The sequence below is a fragment of the Pelecanus crispus genome, chromosome 1 (assembly GCF_030463565.1).
Source record: "Pelecanus crispus isolate bPelCri1 chromosome 1, bPelCri1.pri, whole genome shotgun sequence".
Taxonomy (NCBI): Eukaryota; Metazoa; Chordata; class Aves; order Pelecaniformes; family Pelecanidae; genus Pelecanus; species Pelecanus crispus.
Genome location: NC_134643.1, coordinates 161,843,187 through 161,866,353, shown reverse-complemented (window position 1 = coordinate 161,866,353; position 23,167 = coordinate 161,843,187). Strand labels below are relative to the sequence as shown.

Here is a 23,167-nt window from a genome sequence, read left to right as displayed (position 1 = left end):
GGAGAGTGAGCAAACGGCTGTGTGGCTGCCTGCCGGGTTAAACCACAACACCCTCCCACCTCAGTGAGTAATTTTTCTTCATATGTTTAGGTTTCAGCTTGTTCATATACTAGTGTTTTGCTTAACAAGACAGGTGCATTCCAAGTGGAATTAGAAAAATTCAGTAAGTTATCCTAGGAATAAATAGCCCTTGCCAATACCGTGTTCCATTGCCTTCTGGATATCAACTATTTATGATTTTGGCTTCTTATATTCTCATATAATGGTAGCAGAGGCAACACGTGTGAGGTGGGAGCCATCCTCTACTGCCTTGCAACAGCTATATTTTCATCCATTGGCATATGAAAAGGTATAAAAGAGCAATAACAGCACTTGGCACTTCCTTTATACCTGGCATAAATGTCTACAACATTAGCAAGCCATAGTTTTTCATTTTACATCATTAGATGTGAAACCGAGGTGTATACTCCAATGTATGAGCACATCAGAGAGTTCACCAGCTCTGTATGGTCAATACACACTGTGCTACCACTGATCCTGGGCTGCATCAAAAGCAGCGTGGCCAGCAGGTCGAGGGAGGTGATTCTGCCCCTCTGCTCTGCTCTGGTGAGACCCCACCTGGAGTGCTGTGTCCAGCTCTGGGGCCCTCAGCACAGGAATGACATGGACCTGCTGGAGCGGGTCCAGAGGAGGCCACAAAAATGATGCGAGGGCTGGAGCACCTCTCCTACAAGGCCAGGCTGAGAGAGTTGGGGTTGTTCAGCCTGGAGAAGAGAAGGCTGCGAGGAGACCTTATTGCGGCCTTTCAGTACTTAAAGGGGGCCTATATGAAAGACGGGGACAATCTTTTTAGCAAGGCCTGTTGTGACAGCACAAGGGGTAATGGTTTTAAACTAAAGCAGAAGAGATTTAGACTGGATATAAGGACGAAGTTGTTTACAGTGGTGGTGAAGCACTGGAAGGGGTTGCCCAGAGAGGCAGTGGATGCCCCATCCCTGGCAACATTGAAGGCCAGGTTGGACGGGGCTCTGAGCAACCTGATCTGGTTAAAGCTGTCCCTGCTCGCTGCAGGGGGGCTGGGCTGGGTGACCTCTAAAGGTCCCTTCCAACCCAACGCATTCTGTGATTCTATCATTCTGTGACAAGTCAGGGAAATCATATGAAGAAATTAAAAAATATTGCTCCCTGGCAAGATTTGTGATACTGCGTGCAAGCCACTCACAGGCTTTTCATTCCAAAATTGCATACACAAGTTTGAGTATATGTCTTTCAGAGTAGAAAAAAGTTAGATGTGAGCCTATTTTATTAAGTTGTTTAATAAACAAAGTGAACAGCGGAACCTTCTCCCACGGATTGTGAAGTTTATTGCCTGTGCAGAACTGCCTTTGTAATTAGCCAAGAAATTAGACCGTCATTGACCAACACAGAGTTGCAGACAGGATGGGTACCTACCAAATGTTCTGCTACAGCAGGTCCTGAAAGTTGCTCTCTTCTTTCTCCATCACCAGCAGTGGTTTTGAAGTGTCAGTTACAAGCCAGTGAATAGGAACAAGACCAAACTTTTCTTTATTTCCCCCAAACTGCAAGGTCTACAGTCCCTTTTTCTCTTCTTTCTCCACTTCTTCAGGAACATCATCTTAAAATAAACTTAAAACTTTATATTACAATGCAAATTGGAAGGCTTGCTCTCAAGCCAAGTCCCTACTTAAAAAAAATTAAAAAAAAAAAAAATCAGCTTTACACAAAATATAAATAAGCTAAGAAATCTTCACCTACAAACCTCTATTTTCAAGCATCAAAATGTGAGTAATAAAATGGGAGTATTTATTGCAGTAAAAAATACAATAGGCTGATGTTTTGTAATCAGAGAGGATTCTCTGGAAGTTTAAACATCAGGTTAATGTTTTAGCATTTTGACTCCAGCTTTTTCTCTTCCTTGAACACTGGTTTTAATAGAGGATGATTACCTAATAATGTGGCTAGTTTTATATGTCAAAACTTTTTTTTTTATTAGACAGAACAAAATAGATAAAAGACATTTACTCGTACACAAACACTGTTGATCCACATCAGCTCTTACTGCTACCTACAAATCTTGTCTTATATTCATCCTTATACATCATGCATGAAATTCTCTGCATACCTCCTTAACTGATTTGACTTTTTAAGAAAAACTTTTGTGTCTGGACAACATACTCTTACTTTTTGAATCATTTCCAGCCTTCATTTGTTCTTTCAGTACAAATCAGAATTTCCTTAAAACTAAGCAGATCCACAAACTTCTTCCCTATTTCCATTTTCCTGTCACTGCTGTTCTTCCACAAGAATGCCTCTGCTTAGAGGATCCATGGATTCTTCTGTCCCCGGCTTCTATTCTAGCTACAAACTTGAATAACATCTGGGTCCAGTTTCATCCACAGATCCACACAGTCCATCCACCTAAGTCACCATGTAAAAGAAACGTCTCAAAAGAAAATCTGACCTGCAATGCCTGTATTTTTACAGCGTAGTAGCAAGTTTCCTCTCTACACTGACATATTCTATATAAGTACAGCATTTCTTATTCAACATTTTAAAGTAAATGGAAATTTGCAAAATGGTAACTGAAAGAAGGACTACATGCCATCTAAATTGCTTAACATTATTCAGTATGCTAATTGTCATGCCACATACAAATATGCATGATGAATTTCTACTCCTAACTAGTACTGAGGCAAAACACAAAATAAAATAAGCTAAAACAGCATACTGCATCTGCAAGGGTTTTTTTTAATTATTTGTAAAAAAGTATACTTTCAGTTTAAATAATTATGAAAAGCCCCTTCAGTACACTGTGTACTAAGGAATCGGTAAAAAGAATAACAATTTTGCTGGTAAGCTACTAGTTCTAGATTCCCCAGCTTTGCATAGCTTTGAGAGAACAAGAAGACAACATGGAATTAATAATTTTTAAATACATCTCTGTAAGCAACATTTAGATCTCAAAGTGAGATATTTGACAGTGTCTCAAGAGTCAGCTGTAATTCATATTTGCCTTTTTTTCCTCTTAACTTTCCTAACCAGGATCACCTAAAATACCTATTTTACTAAAACCCTTTTAAGAGAAATCTGTTTGGGTATGAAGACAAACACTTTTTAATTTTCTATTGGTAAATAGAATATATGACATTACACAGAACCAGCCCAATAAGTTAAAACTGAAGTACTATATTTGACATACACCAATTTTCTACTTGAATTATTAGAGGAAACATAATGCATTGTCTTTCAGTATATACTACTTTATGCATACAAAAAATATTCTGCTTTTTAACAATTTATGTGGAGGCTTAAGAAAAGTGGTTATTACATTTTACCTATTTAATCTACTTCAAACAATAAGGGAGCTCCTAATGCTTACACTAACTATTAAAGGTAAGAATAAACTTCCTTCCAGTTAGCCTTTCATATAACATTTCGCAGTGGTTTTTTTTTTAATAGCAGTTCTTTATATGAACATGACCACAAAAAGCATTGAAGAAATAGCTCAGCCAAAAACTGGTTCTGTGTCATCAGCCCAACAGCAGTTCTGTTTGATACCAGTATTGACATAAGAACTGAGGCCTGAACCTTTCTCCCCTCAAAGTTAAAAAAAAAAAAAAAAAATTACCAGGCAGACATTAAAAATATATTTTATTTAGTAATTGAAAAAAAAAAAAAATACATTGACCTAGATACTTGGAAATTAATCTTATATTACTGAAATAGCTTATGAAACATTTTTTGAATGCTAAAATGGATAGTTAAGTGTAAAAGCCTAGCTCTGTCATGCTTCACAGTTTAACTGTAATGAGCACAGGAGGTCATTACAGTTTTTAAGTAATTGATTTGCATTTTGCAGATATATAAGTTATTATTAATTTATTAGCACCTCAATTAGAAATTTAGGTTCTATTTTACAATGGTTATTTATACAAAGAAACATGTGATCAATACAATATCCTAAAACCAAAGTGCTACTGGGGTTGTGTGGGGCTCTGCTAAAAACAATGTAAAGAAATTAAAATAATACAGACAAGGTTTGTAAATTACTGAATTCTGTAGCATATGGAATGTACAGAAAACAATTCTACAAAAGCATGAATGTGACTGTAAACTGATAAATAAACAATACGTTAAATAGTAGAATCTCCATAAAATAGTAAAATATTGTTTCCATTTTGAACAACGGAGGCAAGCACAATTAATGGCTAGGAATTCTGTTATGTAAAATATTAGATCTCTCCTGAGACCTGTCTGTAAAGTAAAAGGCTTACATTATTTATCTGGTGGCAGGTTTTTTTCCTGCTCCAACATAGCTTAGCATCTCCTTGCTTCTGCAACAGTATAATTAAAAGTCTTCCTCCAATTTCAACAATGCAGTGTTATTCTTTAGCCAGAGCCAGCTTTTGTGTGTGAAAACACACAAAAAATTTAAGGCAACCTCGTAATATCCAAGTCTAATCATGCCAACAAGAATGCTTTCACTCCAAGCTTAAAAACTACTTTAAATTAAGTACTGATTTTCATTCTTTGGGACTCCGTCCTCCACAGACTCTGTTACCCACAGCTCAGATACGATTTTAAATTTTTTCCCAAATGTTCTCCTGAGTGTTTTTACCTGTTTTACCCGGGAATGATCTTCTCCTATAACAACATGGGAGATGCCCTCTTGAAGGCGAGAGACTACTTTTGCACCATAAAAACGGAGCTCCAAAGCTCTAATTGACAGTGTTGTTCCATGGATTTTGGTTCTGGGCTCATTAACAACAGCATAACAGTCCACATAAATAGTGTTTCCTCTGAATATACTGAGCTGACAACTATTCCATGAATAACGTTCCTCTACCTCTGCAATCATGTCCAAAGGCATCACCCTATTGTCCTTCATTCTTGAGAACACTTCCTTGAGTTGTGCAACATCTGTGTCTGCTGTGTAGCTGTCTCCATAACAATCATACACACGAGCAAAATGTTCTTTTGTGTCAGGAGACATGTGAATCATAAAGGCTGGCTGCCACGGCACCAGCATTTTGGTTTGAAAACACTGAAGGAGCCACTCTGCCCTCACCACATCATATTTGTTGGAAGCAATGATGTTTTTCACTCTAACATTCTCAGCTCCTACAATGACACAGTAAGTCTCCGGCCCCGGGTTCTGTACCACGCTGCCACCACACTCGGCTATTCTGCTTTCCAGTTCAGACTTTGAGAATTTTCCCATTCCTGTCATAACACAAAACTCAACGTCTTCAAATACATTTGAAACCTTGCTTACATTAGAAAGATCAGGAGCTTTAAATTGCTCAGCTATTCCAATTATCTTCTTCACCTTTGATACAGTTTTCTTTTTTTTCTCTTGTGGCTCATCATACTCATCTATGTAAAGGTGCTTAGATGCCAGCTTCCCTTCTGCTTTGCTTCTGAGATCTTCTAACATATCTGAAGTCATGCACTCGTACCATTCTTTGTCATCTCTTATCTTCTCAATTCGGGGGAACCTCAAAGTACAGTCAGTTTTGTACATATCACTGTTAACAATCTCAGCTGCCTTGATCTGAACTATGACAGAGTTGCAAGGCTCAATGTACACCTCAGGTTTTTCAGTTCCACACAAAATGTTACAGGGAGGGTCCTTCCTATGGTAGGGCTTCCAGTGTTTAGCCAGTTTCAAACCTAAATCATACAATTCCTTCATAGTATAGCCAGAGCCAACACGACAAATAGAGTGGAAAACGCTAGGTTTTTCATTTGGAGGGGGCGTCTCTGCAACAGCGCACAGAAAATGAGACATCATTCCACCACGTGAGCCCTTTCCCCAGTAACCACCAACAATTAAAAGGTCTAGTTCATCCATCAGCCCACTGACGTATTCTGGCTTGATTTTTAACCAGCCTTCCCCACGTTTGTCAGGCTTGTAGGTAGACATCGGATCTTTCACCATAATCCCTTCCTCTCTGTTATCTATTGCTTCATTTAAAGCATCAATTACTTCTTTTCTCGTCCTGGCACTTTTTTTACTTACAACATGTATCCTGCCCGTTACTGGGGTAAATACGCTACTTAAGATTTCATACCTCTTGCTTAGTACTTCATGAGCCAACTTCTGATTGTTAACCATCAATACATCAAACACACAGAAGCACGTCTGCAGATCGGAGTCCTCCACCATTCTTTTTATGTCAAATCTGTTTCCTTTTTGCATGAAGGTTTGCGTCTCAGGATTGTAAGCCATCATTTCACCATCCAGAATGCAATTTTGTATATTGCTCTTAAATACATTATGAATAAATGGCGTTAATGAACCATCAAGGGGGGAAGCACCAAACTGCTGAGTATAGTCAAACCCATTTCGGGAAAAATATTTATACACATCTCCATCTTTGTGCATCTGCATACGTTCACCATCCAGCTTAGTTTCTATGTAGAATATCTGGTTGTTCATTTGTTTCTCAATTTGCTGGACATCAGCAATAGCAGCAAGCATTGGTTTAAAGGCAGAAAACAACATGATAGAAACATCGCTAAGTGAGACAGAGGGATCATGTAGTTGTCTGCAAACTTTTTCCAAATCAGTTGTGACGTTGTGTAATTCAATAGCATCAGGATGAAAAATGGAAAATATAGTTTGTTGACTAACACCAAGCTTTAGATCCTTTATAATCATCCGGATGAGCCATTTTTGTTCCAGTGCTGTGCTCTGGGTAATTAACTGAAGAAGACTTTTCTTTACCAGACCCTTGTTTTTAGCAGCATTATTATTAGCTATCGCATCCAAGTGTTCGTTGACTTGTTCTATTGTCAGTCTGCCTTGTTTTGGGCTCCTAGGTTTTATCACAAAGTATGCAACCATTGCAAAATCTCCAGCATCTCCACGTGAGCCAGTAGGTGTTCTGTAATTTAAAAGCTTTGCAGCATCTTTTCCACCTTTTGGTAAATTAAGCAGTTCAATATACAGCTTCGCAAGCATAGTTTCTTTAATTCCATACGCCATCCTTTCTCTTTCCAACTGTGGAAGAATAAGTCGCATAGCTGGGTAAAAAGAATCTGTGACGTCTTTCTCTTTTTGATGAAGAGCATCATGGAATTTTCTCCAGGAATCCAGGAAATCCTTGAAATATTTGGTTTTCTCCGGACGAGATTTACATGTCTGTATTCGCTCCAGAGTGAAACACAGATCTGCAAAAGGGACGCGAGAGGCCACCGTTTTTTTAGGAGAAGGCTGCGAAGCAGGTGCAGAAGCCATCAGAGTCTGTTTCTCACTAAGAACAAAAAATGCGTATAGTGGTAGAGAAAGAAAACGCCAGCATGTTAGTCTGTCTCGAAAACAAAAGAGATGTTTCTGATTAGGATTTACTGACTTTTTCTCATTTTTCTGATTAGGATTTAGCTGTTACGTTTACTTAAGGGTCACCAGCTGGCACCACCGCCATTAGTTATTGGTGAACCTCAGCAGCCTGGCTGCGACCCTGCAACACCGGCATCAGCCGGGCGAGAGGACTAGAAGCCGGGAGAAGGCACCGCGTACCCCTTTCGCTGCTGCGCCGGCGGCAGCTTTCAACCGCTCGCAGCCCGCTTTCCTCCGCCACGCTCCCCCGGAGCACAGCCCGCCCTGACACCACCCCCGCCCAGCGGCTGAGGAGACCCCCCCCGGCCCGCCTTGGGGGCTGCGCGGCGGCGCTGAGGGAGCAGGGTCCTACGGGGCCGGGTACCGCTCTCGGGGCGGGGGGCAGTGGGCACAGAGGCCGGGGGGGGGGGGGGGGGGGGGCCGCGGCCGGGGCGCTGCCGGGGCTCCTCCCGCCGGCAGCCTCCACACCCGCCCCCCCGCAGCACAGCGCTACGGCGTTGCCATGGAGACGGGGCGGCGGGGGAACGGACACCACCCGGGGGGCACCTGCCGCTCCGCACCGGCCGCCCCCTCCCCGGAGCGGACTAGCGGGAAGGCGGGGACGGGCGGGACGGCGGAGGGACTGTCGCCCCCAGAGGAGACTTACGCGGAGCCGGGGAGAGCCGCGGAGGCCGGGTCACAGCGGCTGCCCTCCGCCCCGGAAGGGGAGGAGAGCCCTGTTGACACCGCGGCCGGCTCTCCTCCCCCGGGCGCAGTGGTTCCGGCCGTGCGGGGAGGTCCCGGCTACCGCGGCGGCGGCGGCCGCGCCTGCGCAGTGACCGCCGCGGCGGGGAAGCGCTGGCGGAGACCGGGGCTGGCAGGGCCCGGGGAAGGGGAAAGCGGCGAGAAAAAAGGAGAGCGGACGGACCCTGACCCGGAAGCGGAAGCTGCGACGGCGTGACTTCCGGCCCCGGAAGGAGCGGTGGTTGAAGTTGCGTGTCGGGGTCTGGGCTGGCCTGAGCACCGCTGGCGGCAGCCGCCGCGGCGGCGCGGGAGGATGCGGCGGGTGGGTCTCGCCTCGCCTCGCCTCGCCTCGGGCCGGGCCCGCCCCGCCCCGCGGGGAGGGGGTGCTGGGCCGGGCCGGGCCCCGCAAGGCCGGGACGGGTCGGGCGGGAGCCGGGTCGCGCCTGCGGGAGCGAAAGCGGCGCCTGGGAGCGGGGCGGGCCGGCGGCGGGGGGCGGCCGGCAGGCAGGTTTGCTTTTGGTTTGGTGTGGGGGGTCTCGCCGTGACTAAAGCTGGCTCTTCCCCGGGCGGGAGTGGCTGGCGGGCGGGTGCTGTCCCGTGGGCGTGTGTGGCTCCTGTGCCTGCCTGTCGGGACGTCTCTCCCGAGGAGCTGCTGCCTTGGCAGCGCCGTTGAAAGTTCCTTCAGGTGCCTTCCTGCGAAGCCCTGGGAGAGCTTGTGCATCTTCGCAGCACGATCTTGCCTTAATGTTTCATTTGCCTTCTCTGCCATGAGGAACAATTCCTGCAAATGGGGATGCTCGTAGAAGATGGGGCAGATGATGTTAACTTTAATGTTTCTTGATGTGGCAAGTGAATATACTGAAAAGGCTGAGAAGGGTGTTTCTTTTAGATGAAAATGGAAATAGTTTAACTAGCTTGCAAAGTAATATGTTTTAGGAGCCCATGTTCACGAGAAAGCTAAGGCTTTAATGTCGTAACCATCCTTAGTTTGTTGTTGTTTTGGTTTTTTTACATGGTACCGTCATAATTCGAGACATGCTTGTAAGGTTCATCAAGATTTGTCAGCTGGGGGGCAAAGTATAATAAGAGTTAGGGGGAAAACACTTTCAACTGTGAATATGTGCCACTTGTGCAGAGCTCTGGAATTTTGCCATTTGAAATAAGTAGAAGTGGCTCGCTGATTTTAAAAGCCAGAACCTTTAAGTGTCACATTTAAATGTGACATTTAGTTGTTCTTACTCTGCTTTTTCCTTGCTTGGGAGTAGCTAGTTTGCTGGTTTAACTTTTTTTTTTTTTAATGAGAGTGTCTGTAAGATTTTAGTACTAAGAAAGTGTAGTTTCCATGTCCTTACTAAACTTGTAGATTTTCTTCCAGATTAGTTCCCCCTCTGAAACTAATTTTTTACAGTTGAGGACTTAATATTTCTACTTGCAGACGTCTTCTGAATAAATACAAATAAATGTAAACCTTGTGTAAATCTTGTCTCTGTCTGGAGGAGGTGGAGTGTAAGGGAAGGAAGTGCAGTAGAAAGAAACAGGTGTCTTCAGATATTTCTCTGTGTTCTTAAGAAATACCTCATTTTGTTTGTTTTGAAACCGTGAAATCCGAAGGATGGCCATGAGTATTAAAAATAACTTTTTTTTTTTTAAAGCTCTTTAATGAGAAAGCAGCCATCAAATACCTGAATGCTCTTCTCAGCCCTAACTTTAAGGCTGTTCATACACTAAAAGTTAGCTTTAAGGAGGCAATGTAAGTCTATCAGAATTTTGTTATTATGTACTATGTATGTTTTATACTGTGTGTTGTATGTATAGTCCAGGACATTTCAATGTCATGCTTGAACTTCATTATGAGATGTTCTTTTCAAGTTTATCAGATGTTTCAAACAAGAGCTGAGCTTGGTAGGAGGAGCATGAACATGATATGCACGGTTTCATCAGTAAAGCAGATGTAACTTCTAGGGGTATTGGCTGTTAGCACGTCTTAATTTTCTTCCAAGTAATTGAAGACAAACAGTAATTATGTGTGTAATTCAAAAGCAATTTTACTCGAAGTTCATAAATGGAATTGTCTTTCAGGCAGAGATGAAGCCTGGGAAATCATCACATCCAAAGGTAAATGTTTTATAATGTGATTAGTGTATGGAAATAGCACTTTTTAATATTAAAAACATAGACAAAAACAAAAAATACAACCGAATTTGTGGCAAATACAAGAGTAATTTCAGTTGCTGTTCAAAATGAGTGAAAACTTGTTCCCAAGTACTTTAAGTATGCACTTGAGACTTGAGGTTTTTATGATATTCAGCTGATAATGACATTAATCTTTAAGAATAGCATTAGGGCACAGCAGAATATTATTAAAATGGCTTGATCATGAAGACTTTGTTTTTTCCTCAGAACTTTTATTCCTACGAGTGATTTATATTTTCAGTAGTTACTGAATTATGGAATTTGTAGCTCATCTGGTAGAACATAAGAGGTCTGCAATAATTTCTGGACTGTGGATTCAGCAGTGGCGATGTATAGGTACAGGTGTGTGTATGTGTATCTATATATGTGTATATCCCTGTGGCATAAAATTGAAACTCATAATTTCCAAATTTCATTTCTGTTTTGAGAGTCAGTACAGTTCTGTGGCTGTGTAAACTGAACTGGTCTTTAATGGCCTTTAAGCCAAAGGCACAGCAGTGATCTGGCTAAGTCTTACTTTCATTAGATCTTAACATTCAATTGGGCTGCATTGCGGTGGTCCTGTGTTAAATGGCTTCCATGATAGAACTTTGTATTTCAATATTGTCTTCTACTTGTCTCTTGAGTTCACAAGCATCATAAAAAAAAAAAAAAAAAAAATCCACGCTTGTAGGAACCACCAGCATTCACAAAGGCTAACCTTTCTAATGTAGCATTATCAGAGGGACAGGAGGAAGTGTGAAGCAGATAGATGCTAGAGGAAAGACCTCTGATCATATTTGTGACTAAGAAAACATCATCTGTGAGGAGAATGCAGAGGAACTGAGTTTAGATAGTCTGGGGAAATTGAAAGTAGGTTATATTTGGAGGTTAATAAACATTGAACTAGAAGTAAAGAATTTAAGTTACTAAGTCTCCCTGCCCATTAAGTATTAGGAAATATTTTCTAGTAGTAAGAGTAGCTAAGAACAAGAAGAGCTTATGTAGGAATTTCCATTAATATAAGAGTTACCTAGGAAAAATTCTGCTAAGTAAAACTACATGGTTCTGTTCTTGATGACTGTATATTTGTTAAAGATATTGACTTTCGTGACAGGCTTAAAAAAGAAAAAAAAAATCTTTCTTATGCTTGTTTTTGTAGCCTCTAACTTAGTTTAAATAATCAGCAGTTATAAAACACTGTTACTGTGTATGCTGAAAAATAGGATGTAACTTGTTATAGGAAAACCTTGTCATTGGTGAATTTATGACAATTACTTGAAATATAGTGCTGCAATATAATGTGCCTTCAAAAAAACCCAAGGTTTTTTTAGTGAAGCAAGACTGATTTCCAAGGGGTTAATGTTCATCTAGGAGATTTTAAAAGGAAATCTGTAGAGAAACCTTATTTCCCTGGCTGAAACAGAACTTCCACTAGCCTGCCACTGGCCAACTTGCTGACTTTCCTTGGTTCTGGTGTCTCCATCTGTGATATGTGGATGATGTTTCATGCCATCTCTGTGTAGAGCTGTGATACTTCTAACAGTAGAAGGCAATATAACTGAGATAATCCTGTCAAACAGTTAGACATGAAAAAAAATTAACTAGTCATATTTGCAGATGATGGAAATTGATTAAAAAGTTCTCTTTCGGAAGACATAAAGGTGTGCTTCTTGCCTCAACTGGGACATCAGGCAGTTATGGAGCAAGTCTGTAAGTGGTTCTTGTATTCTAGGAACAGAAGTAGTCTTGTCTAGAAAGAGAAACAGGTTTGTCCAGGTGGTGGGTCTGCTCTGTTTCACAGGTTGACCAGCTCAGACATGGAAGTCTAAATATATTGTTCTCCCTTTCCTTCCCTATCCCACCCCCACCTTTCCCTGATTATTCTGGCATCCTATTAGTCACAAAAATTAGAGATACAGCAGAATTGCAACACATGCTTTTCATAATTCAACAGAGGTTTTGCATTACAAGATGTGATATTGTGACTGTTTGAAAGGCTTCTAACTTCCCATTCAGCACAACAGTAATGGGAAATAAAGTCCAAGAAGAGATTTTTTGGGTTTTTTTTGTCTGTAGTCTTGCAGCATGTTGAGCAGTCTCAAATCTCATACACTTCAAAAAGTGTTGAGGCACACCGTATCACTCACTGAAAATTACTATATTAGCTTACCCTTTTTATTTATGTCCTTTAAGTGAAAATTTGGTTCTGCTTGTATCATCTTACACTGTTCAGGTCAAACAAGATAATGTTTGGAAGGCCTGCTACTTTGGGCTCCATAGAAAGCATGGTTTGTACCTTTATTGAGAATGATCTTGTACTGACTTGGTTTAGAGCCTGTTCTAGGCCTGTGTGCTTGTTTGAGAAACTATCATTTTCCTTTCTAGTGATCTTTCAATTGGTATTGGAAGGAGATGGGGAAGAACCTAGGAGAAACTTGTGTCTTAGTTCTCTAGCTAACAGATCTTGCCTTCAGATGTGAAGTAAGAGACATGGTCTGATTCGAGCCTCAAAATGGATGGAACTAGTGAAGTTTCATGTAGCTGGGAAGAAAACTTTAATAGTCATGTAGTTGTTCATTAGTGAAGAGCAGTCAGCTTTACTTAAATATGTAGGTGAGTATGAAACGTTTGTGGCTGTGTAGTTTACCCTTCCTGCTAACCACCATATGTTGAGTTCTAGTTGTAGGATGCATTGGTTTTGCAACTCCAGTAGCGAAGTTTTTATATGTATCTCTCTATATATCAGAAGTAATCACAGAGCAGCAGTATCTCAGTAGTATAACATTTTGATAACGTTATCCTACTGAAATGAAAATAGAAGCAGTGCACAAATGAAACTAACACGGCTTATAAAATCAGCTGTGAGTATCAGTTTTCAAATAGCATTCCTTAGTGTATATGGGGTAGCCATCTGCAAAACTTAATCGCCTTAAGTAAGATTTTTATGACCACTTTGGGTTTTAGTAGTTGGTTTTAATAATGGGTGTCTTACTCTTTTGTGAATGTCTTTTTGAGAAAGCTTTTTTGGAGTCTCTTTCATTTTGTAAGACAGACAGCAAAATTTTCAATAGCACAGATAAGGAGAGTGTTTTTACTGTGTCATTATCAGTTTGGATGTGGATATTGAACATGAGCTCATAAATAATATAAGAGAACAAAATTAGGATAACTGCTCTCTATACTTCATATTTCACCAGTTTTACATATTTGGAGTAGATACACTATATAAAAGCTTAAGTTTACATTGCCTTTGGTAATACATGAATCTTAAGATGTAACAGATTTATTTTTATTTCTGATTTATACCTAATTGTCACCTAAAATAATTAGAGATGGCAGTTTTTCCTGGTCATATTGGGTGCTTATCATATTTGTGGAGTGCAAAGGCTGTGACTGCAGAGGTCACCTTTTATTACTCAGTCCTACCAAGATGGCTGGTGCAGTTACAGCACTCTCCAGTAGTAGTAGGCCATACAGCTTATTTTGGTGTGGGTCCTGTGACTTAGTTGAATGCTTGGATGTATCTCTGCATGTCAGGCTCCTTTGGAGTTAATTCAGCTTCTTGCCGCACTACATCATTTTAGGAGGTTATAACTCTTGAGCGTGTCTAAACTGTAATTATTATCTGGTATATAATTTAGAATGTTCTTAAACAAGTGAGCTTGTGTTGTCACTTCCAGGCAGTATGGTTATTCAACTTAGTGGTGACTGTATGGTTACTGTAGTTCTCATGCAGGTTTGGTAGTTTTTGCCTATTTCCATATTACACTTGAACCCAGCAGTGAATAATGTAAGAGATTCTGTGTATGCTGCAAGACATAACTATCTCTTACGGTTGGAAAGAAGATTTAATCCGTTATCATTAACATCACTCTCATGCTATGTGTATGTATTTCTTATGAGTCTGTTTTCATGTTTGGACTTTTCAGCAGTTGTGCTTTTCATTGATCAGAGAATAATGTAGTTAGCTAACTGTTTTCAGTTGCCTTGTATGTTGATACAACCTTTCATTCAGCTAGAGATTTAATATGGATTACTGATCTGATAGTGGAAGACTGTCATTATAAATCAGAACCAATCCAAATGTAGCAAAACAGATGTCATAAATGTAGCTACAATATGGCATCTTACTATAGAGCAGTCTCTTTCTTCTGACCAGTTTACGTGTTGCTCTATAATCACAGTTGGTCAAAATTCTGAAAGACAGATGCTAAACGATGGCAGACCCGGTATGCACTGTGAGCCTCCACTGGTTTCAGAGTGAAGTGCATAGGCTTACTGAATGGTCCTTTTGGCCAACTTAGAAATAAGGGCTATTTTTGTTTGCATTCTCTGGATTCTAGAATTACTTGTGTGAGAAGCTTTGACAAACCCGTGATATGGTCTGTATGGTTGTTCTGTTGGTCGGTAGGAAAGACTGAGGAAAAGCATAAGTTATTATGGTCCCAGTCAACCAATTTTCTCGTGCTACTGATGGACCTTGCCTGCTGAATTAATATAAATGGGATTTTGAAGAGTTCTAAAGCCTTTTCCTTATGATTGCTTTTCTACTTGTTTTACAGAGTTGAATGATTTCCAAAAATTCAAAGGGAGTTTGCCACCAAGTTTGATGTTTATGCTTTAATGTATTGACTTGCTATTAATCTTCTGCAAGTATGAATGCTTAAATGGCTTCCTTTTTCTTTCCCCTATATTTATACATATATGTTTGGGGTTTTTTTACAGGATTTACTTGGAGTAAAAGATCACTGATTTCTACAATGGAAAAGTCTTGGATGCTTTGGACCTTTGTTAAAAGATGGCTACTAGCTTTGGCTTCCTGGTCTTGGAGTCTCTGCCGTATTTGTCTTTTACCTTTGATAGTAACTTTTCACTTGTACGGAGGCATTATACTACTTATATTAATATTTGTATCAATAGCAGGTATATTATATAAATTCCAGGATGTGCTGCTTTATTTTCCTGAACAGCCCTCTTCATCACGCCTTTATGTTCCTATGCCTACTGGTATACCACATGAAAATATCTTCATCAAAACCAAAGATGGAGTTCTTCTCAATCTTATTCTGCTGAGATACACAGGGGACAATGCAGCATATTCTCCAACCATCATTTACTTTCATGGGAATGCAGGCAACATTGGCCACAGGTTGCCAAATGCTTTGTTAATGCTGGTAAACCTGAAAGTAAACTTAATTCTTGTCGATTATAGAGGGTATGGAAAAAGTGAAGGAGAAGCAAGTGAAGAAGGTTTGTACTTAGATTCTGAGGCTGTATTAGACTACGTGATGACTCGGTCTGATCTTGATAAAACAAAAATTTTTCTTTTTGGCCGTTCCTTGGGGGGAGCAGTAGCTATTCACTTAGCTTCTGAAAATTCCCATAGGATTTCTGCCATCGTGGTGGAGAACACCTTTCTTAGCATCCCATACATGGCCAGCACTTTGTTTTCTTTCTTTCCAATGAGATATCTTCCTTTATGGTGCTACAAAAATAAATTTCTGTCCTACAGAAAAATCTCTCAGTGCAGAATGCCTTCTCTCTTCATCTCTGGGTTGTCTGACCAGTTAATTCCACCAGTTATGATGAAGCAACTTTATGAGTTATCCCCAGCTCGGACTAAGAGATTGGCGATATTTCCTGATGGAACTCATAATGACACTTGGCAGTGCCAGGGTTATTTCACTGCACTCGAACAGTTCATCAAAGAAGTAATAAAGAGTCACTCCCCTGAAGAAATGGCGAAAACATCGTCTAACGTGACAATAATATAACTGATATTCTTCTTTGGGGTGGGGTGGGGGGAGTACCTGCACGGTACCTTGATTTGTGAAAAGTGGTAAAAGAATGTCCATTTTTAAATGTATGTCATGTCTGTACTTGCTTAAAGAGTGAAATTAAACTTGGAAAGGTCTGATGCTTTATTAAGGTGTTCCAGATAACTTTTACATTTGCAGCATTGTAAATGAACCATTTATGTCTTTCTCATACTTTTTTGGTATCTCTGTCCATATATTCCATTTGTTTGATATGTACAACAGATGCTATTAAAGGAACTTGCTACAAAAGTAGTACAGAATGTATTAGTTCAGAACAACGGGAGGCTCTCCAGTACTCGCTGCTCTGTGTGTGAGCTTTTTGGACAGTCATGGATAGCACAATGATTTGTTGCTTCTTTTAGAGTTTATTTAAATTGTGCCATGCATGAGATTAGTGTTTTATTCCTTGAAATTTTATATTATGCAAGGTGGGAAGTCTTTAATGTGCTAAATAATATAAAATAACTTTAATGGTAGAGTATACATGCAGGTATACTATCCTGGGTTATTACTGTTTTTTATGGTTATGCATACGTATATATTTCAGACTGCAACTGAAGAGGAAAAGACGCTTTCCCTGTTTTCATTTTACTATTTGTATTATAATAGTGCCCAGAAAGTTGTATGTGCCTCAACATCATGGCTTCAGGATTTTGCCCAAGCAATTTCTTCATAGAAAATAGAAGTAACCTTCAAAGAGAGCAGTGCAATCTAAGCTCCTTTCCACCCCAACCTCTCCTCACTAACGTACAGGCAAACTATTTGTTGGTATTAGCCTGCGTGTGCATTTGAGGGGTGATTTCCCAAGGCAGAGTGGGTGGTATGATAGAAAGAAGTGTCATACAAGGTAAAAGTATGTATTTGTGTTCATTTATATGTTTGTTTTTTATTTTTTTTTAGGCTGGTGTAGGTAAATGTGCCCTTTATTTATACCTCCAAAAGAAACAAATCCAAATAATTACCAGTGATCACATGATTAGAGATTAATGTATACAGTTGTTACAGTAAAGATAATAAAAATGAGCAGTGCATTAAATTTAGTAGACCTCAGCTTAGGTAATCTGAAAGAGCCAACATTTGTTTTAACACTTACCCATTTGCTTTTAAAAGTCTTTTACAGTTCTGTTGTACCATGTGGGAGTGACCTAATCATCAGCAGAAGTGGGTTTTCTTTAGCTCCGCTGGGATTTTTGAAGCTAGTATCGCTATTTCAGAGCCAGCAGTACTTACATTGAGAGAGTTTGATTCTGAGTGAATGTTGGGGTTCTTTTGGTTGGTTGGCTGGTTTTAGGAGTCCTTATCTTAGCTAGTCATATCGAAGTTGTACGCTGTTAACTCAGTCCATATTGGAGTGTGGGACTGTTTAAATCTTTTCTGCAGGTTTAATTTCTCATTTGCTGCAGCTGATAGTTTGCCTCTTCAAAATATTTTTTTATGGGAAGAATGAACTGTGGAAAATCCTCCACACAATGTGTAAATAAACTTTTCTGCTATGTTGTCCTGATTCAGAAAAGCATCTCAGCACACACTTAAAATCTGTTTCCTGATGGGCAGTGGTATTTTAAGCTTGTGCTTAGGTTCTCTGGTTGAATAAAACTGCTTTCCTGAACTGGTGCCTTAATGGTTATGCCTCCTAAAATTTATTACGTGGAATTACAGGTCTTATGTACACATGCGTAGTAGTTGTCAGCAATTTATAGTCAGGGTGATGCATCTTTACTTAAATGTGATTTTTTTTTTTAAATTTTATTTTTAAATAAACATATACATACCAGAAGTTGTTGCTTTCTCTGGTAAGTATCTTTTGTCATACTATTATTAAGGTTTTCTTAGAGTTGATTGAAAAAGCTATAGACCTTTTTGGATCTATAGACCTAAAATCATTCTAGAGCATAGTTTTATATCCGAGTGAAACTAAAATTATCCCCTCAGCCTTCCAGTGGTGGTATTTTTTGGGGGGAGGTGGGTGGGGAAGGTATATTGGTGAAGTTTGGCTGAGGAGTGTGTGCTTATATAGCAGAAGGGAGTTAATAGACATAGCATTCCCTTGCCCTGATGTATTCTGAAATGACAATGTGAGCTGCTTGCATAGATTGTTTCAGCTCCTTCACATTGCTTTAGAATTAAGGTGGAGGGAGGGAAGGAAAATAAGTGGGCAAATACTGCTTTTCTGAAAATAAGTTGATGAAGCCAAAAGAATAGATTACTTATTGGAGACAGAATGAAGAGAAAGTGAATAATTGTTTCAGAAGTCGTCACAACTTGCCATTAAATACCATTGTGTTTTTCATAAAATGTTGATTTCTAAAGTAATATGACTTTTTAACCCACTTCCTGCCAATCAAAGACAAACAAAAACCTCAACCCAAAATACCCCCAGTATTATGTGGCACTTATATACAAGAAGTATTATTTGGGCACACAGTTACTAAGTTCAAGTCCAATGTGTGGCATTAGATTATGGCAATCTGGAGCTGTTCAAAGTGGACTGTATTTAAACATTACTTTGATTATCAAGCTGTATCTTTTCACTATATTGTCTGCAGCACATAAAGATGAAACTTCGCCTGATTTTTGCAAGTGTTCGTTATGAGAAGACGTAATTGTCATATATGCATCCTTTCCACTTAATGTGGTTTCTTCCACATTCCACATACGCACATTTTTACTTCTCCATTAATGGGTTGGGTGCATACACTTGTGAATGAATGTCTGTTATCATGCTGTTTTTCATTGCATTAGCTATGAAAGCCACTGAAAGAAAATAGGAAGGAAACAATTTTTTTTTTTATGCAAATATTCCACTGTTGTACATACGATCTTTTAAGGGAGGGAGAAGGGGGAAGACACTTGTTCTGACAAGTCAAGACTTGTTTTTATTTTATGGTCTATGTGATGGAAATGCACAGTTACCTGCTGCTAAAAAGTGAACTGCAAGCAACATAGTGATAACTTTAAATTGCCAAAAGATGTGTTATAATACTGTTGCATTTATTCCACTTAATACCATTATATGTTTTCCCTTAACAGTTCTCCATTTGTGTACAGATGTTTCCCAAGTGTTTGTCCTGATACATAAATTTCTAGTTTGGGAAGAGGAAGTTGAGTTATTTTCATAGGTTTGTAAGAAAGCCTCTTGGTTTAAATATGCTCATTAAAGGAATTGTCTCTTATAAGACAAACTTTAAGTTTCAAGAAAAAAAAAAAAAAACAAGGGGTGGGGTGGTCAGGAGTTGAAGTGGAACAGCTGTAGCAGTACAGTCCTTGTAAGCAAGCATCCAGTATAAGACCTTGTGTGTGCACACGTGTGTGTGGTTTGAATTAGTGGAAATACTTGAGGCTTCCTGCTAACCCAAGTTTACATTCCCAGTATTTGTTTCTGAACTGTGAAATGCAGAGATAAGCTGTGCTTTCATCTGAAGAAATGTTAACTGGTGTAGCTGCCCTCATGTCCATTTCTCAGGTAAAACTAGAAATAGAGCACAAATACATTTTGGTAGGCTACGGACAATCTCCCAGTTGAAAGGCAGATGGATTAACTATGTATACAAAATACGCATATCGGCATCTCTAAGATAATCACTTGCGTCACGTTGGATGTTCACAGTGAAGAATGCAAGGCTGAATAGAGTCCAAGGTATGGTCTCTTCTAGTAGCAAAAAGATGCAGAAGTACCTCCATTTGTATTTCATAATTCAATTCTTGAGAAGTACATTTTTATTTTTGTTAATGACAGGTGATTTTGCTAGGGGCACTTCTGCCAAATATAAAATCGGTGCCCCTTGCATGTAGTGGGATCAGCCTGATGTATCCCATTAAGAATAATTTACAATGCCATCCTGCTTGTATAGTTTAGAGTAAACCCCTGCAGAAGTGTAAATAGAGATAGCATATTGAAGTTCTAAATAACACTTGTGTTTTGAATTCAGAAACAGTCATTGACTATACGATGCAAGCTTTTTATTTGATTTTTCTTTAATATATAGTTCAAGCAAAAATGTCTTATAAAGTATTCTTACGTTTTGTAGACAAAGCATAAATGTTACTGTATATGTGCTAATTGTGGCAAAGTTTTACATTCTCATTCTAGTCTGGTTTTTACAATAAAATTAATTTTACAAAAACACTTTTCTATTTTTATGTACTGACATATGCAATAAATTGATACATTAAAAGTGCTGTTAATGTCTTGTTCTACTTTGTGGCCTGTCTTCAGCTTGTGTACAGTGGTGTTTTTGTATGCATGGTAACGGATCAACCTCAAGGTATCATTTTCAGTTACTAAAACCAGAGCACATGGAACAGACATCTGCATTCGTAGATGCGGCGTTTGTGGAAAGCTATCACAGCAGGGAAAAACTATGTTACGGCTACCTGTTGCTAAGCTTTGTCACATATCCTCACTTTCAGGAAGTGTTAATAAGTAACGCTGATATGCGGCAGCTCTCCATCACTTTCTAACACATTCTGCATTTCAAAACTCTGTTATCTGGGGGACTGAGAGATGGTCTATATATTGCATCACTTAAGAATTTTAAGTGTTTCTGACTAGCTTTACCACCTGTTGCTGGTAATATTTTAAATGTCAATTTTAAATGCTATAATGCCACTCTAGCAGGTTTATAGTTAATTCATGTAGCTGCAGTGGGATACTCAGGGTAAAGCAATTTCTACTTTCTTACAGAGAAATGGATAACTAAGCTTATATCACCTCTGCTCCCATCCTGCATGGTTAATGTGAAATACCCAGAAAATAAGGACTTACTGCTGTCTTTTCTAAAGCTGCAAAATGTATGTTCTCTCCTGGATTACTGCAAGGCTTATAGGTTGATTTTAAGCCAACACCTAGGAGACAGGGGTAGTGGGGTAGGTGGTACATTTTGACACTTTATTCAAGGTACCTATTAATTTTGAATGGGGGGGGGGGGAAGGAAAGCTATTTCTAATTTTTGAAGCAATGAAAGTAAAGGAGCAACTCGGATTTGGGTACTTCACGTGAATGCTATCCTTCTTGGATGAAAAGCAGTTTGCTGTCTTGGGAACTGTCACTAACCCTTGCTGCCACAGTGCTACTCTGAAGAATAGAAGTCTCGCATTTGCTTTTTCTTATTTGAAAATTGATAAGAACCTGGGCTACAAAGCGCAACATAAACTGTGTCCTGGAATGCCTCATGATGTTATAGTCATTTGCTTAGTAGATATTGTCCTGGTTTTGGCTGGGATAGAGTTAATTTTCTTCCTAGTAGCAGGCATAGTGCTGTGTTTTGGATTTAGTAGGAGAAGAATGCTGATAACACGCTGATGTTTTAGTTGTTGCTAAGTACTGCTTATGTTTGTCAAGGACTTTTCAGCTTCCCATGCTCTGCCAGGTGCACAAGAAACTGGGAGGGGGCACAGCCAGAACAGTTGATCCAAACTGACCAAAGGGCTATTCCATACCATGTGACGTCATGCTCAGTATATAAACTGGGGGGGTTGGCCAGGGAGCAGCGATCGCTGCTCGGGAACTGTCTGGGTATCGGTCAGCGGGTGGTGAGCAATTGCATTGTGCATCACTTGCTTCGTGTATCATTATTATTATTATCATTATTATACTGTTACTATTAGCATTACTATTTTACTTTATTTCAATTATTAAACTGTTCTTATCTCAGCCCAGGAGTGTTTCTCACTCTTACTCCTCCAATTCTCTCCCCCATCCCATCGGGGTAGGGGGAGTGAGCGAGCGGCTGCGTGGTGCTTAGTTGCTGGCTGGGGCTAAACCATGACAGATATGTATAAGCCTTCATATCAGATAGACAAAGGTAAAATATAGTATTTGAATTTCCCTCAGAAAAGCAAGTACTGCTTAAATCATAGTAAACATTCATAAGGGCATATGAAAATGCTAGAAATGAAACCTAAACCAAAGGCAGGGGACTTGCTCTCTGTTAAAAAGATCAAGTATAGGTAGGTAAGGTTTTGAGAATATACTGAACCATCGGCTAAACAAAAATTGTTTGATCTGAAGTTATTGAACATGCCTGAGCTTTAAATCCTTTGTTGGACCCTATTCAGGGTCTTCATTTTGGACTTTTTACAGAGTTCTGTCTCTCTAAGTAGATAAGGAGGATAAACTGAATATTTTCCGGAAATGTTTGAAAACCTTAACGTGATTAATTTGTTATGCTTCAGCTTGCGTAGGGACAGAATAACTCTCCTATGTCTTGGAAAAACAGCAATTTTTCTTTGTCTGAAAGGCAATACAGCTTAAGAGCGGACCTGGTTTTAATGTATTACAGAACATGGTTTCACTCATAATACTTGGAGATACATTTTTAATAGTCTTAAGCAATGAGATGAATAATACAAAACTGCAAGGTTGCTGACATAAAATGTGAGTGTGTTCACATACCAAGTTCGGAGAGATGTTGCTGCTAGTTTTGAGGAGCAACTAAGGAACAGATTTTGCTGCTTGAAGACAGAAAGGAAGGAAGTTCTACAGCTGTTTTGCGTTATGCTTACGTCTGGTGTGGGCTAATTATTTACAAAAATTCAAAGGAAAAGGTCAGGAAGAGAACCCTCCTCTTTTTGTCCTTGACGACTCAGGGACAGTGTAGTAATTAGATATGAAGAAATAATGCTATGATTTGAACGCACTTGGATCCCTGTCCTGTGCCCTCTACTAAACTAAAGGTCCACAGACTGTAGCAGGAGAAGAGTGGCCACTCCCACATGAAGGGCCATGGCTCCTTGTTTATTTTGCTACAAATGCATTTTTATCCCATCTGTGCAAAATCTGTCAAGTTGCATAGTGTTGAAGAGGTGGAGAAGTACAATACTCCGTGTTGCTGGATAGCCAAACCAGTGAGACTGTAAGAGAAGTGAGCTACAGCTGTATGACAGAGCTCCTTTTTCCCTGTGCAGTAAGAAGGAATTGCTATAACATCATGGGGGTGGTGGGGAAGGGGAGGAGGCTGGCATTAAGCTGCTGTAGTATGTAAATCCTGTGTTTTCTTTTTATATTTTCTATATTTTTAAAATTATTTTATATTTCTTGTTGGTTCTGCTGCATACTTTGAGAGACACCTATAATAATTGCTCT

General features: G+C 39.8%; 2 protein-coding genes across 2 annotated transcripts; one reads left to right on the top strand and one right to left on the bottom strand.

Annotated features, from left to right (window-relative positions):
* Window positions 1-3,716: 3,716 nt before the first annotated feature.
* Window positions 3,717-8,041, bottom strand: LIG4 (DNA ligase 4). Its single transcript, XM_075713125.1, has 2 exons — window positions 8,013-8,041; window positions 3,717-7,280 (listed from the first exon to the last, which is right to left on the bottom strand). Exon 2 carries the CDS (start codon window positions 7,262-7,264, stop codon window positions 4,526-4,528), a length of 2,739 nt encoding a protein of 912 aa, XP_075569240.1. The 5' UTR covers window positions 7,265-7,280; window positions 8,013-8,041; the 3' UTR covers window positions 3,717-4,525.
* A 337-nt stretch (window positions 8,042-8,378) lies between these two features.
* Window positions 8,379-17,156, top strand: ABHD13 (abhydrolase domain containing 13). The gene is made up of 3 exons (XM_075707977.1): window positions 8,379-8,411; window positions 10,169-10,204; window positions 14,990-17,156. Exon 3 carries the CDS (start codon window positions 15,025-15,027, stop codon window positions 16,036-16,038), a length of 1,014 nt encoding a protein of 337 aa, XP_075564092.1. The 5' UTR covers window positions 8,379-8,411; window positions 10,169-10,204; window positions 14,990-15,024; the 3' UTR covers window positions 16,039-17,156.
* The last annotated feature ends 6,011 nt before the right edge of the window (window positions 17,157-23,167 follow it).

Bases quoted from the DNA above. Each gene is read 5' to 3' on its own strand.
- LIG4 (XM_075713125.1), bottom strand. From the start codon at position 7,264: ATGGCTTCTGCACCTGCTTCGCAGCCTTCTCCTAAAAAAACGGTGGCC.
- ABHD13 (XM_075707977.1), top strand. From the start codon at position 15,025: ATGGAAAAGTCTTGGATGCTTTGGACCTTTGTTAAAAGATGGCTACTA.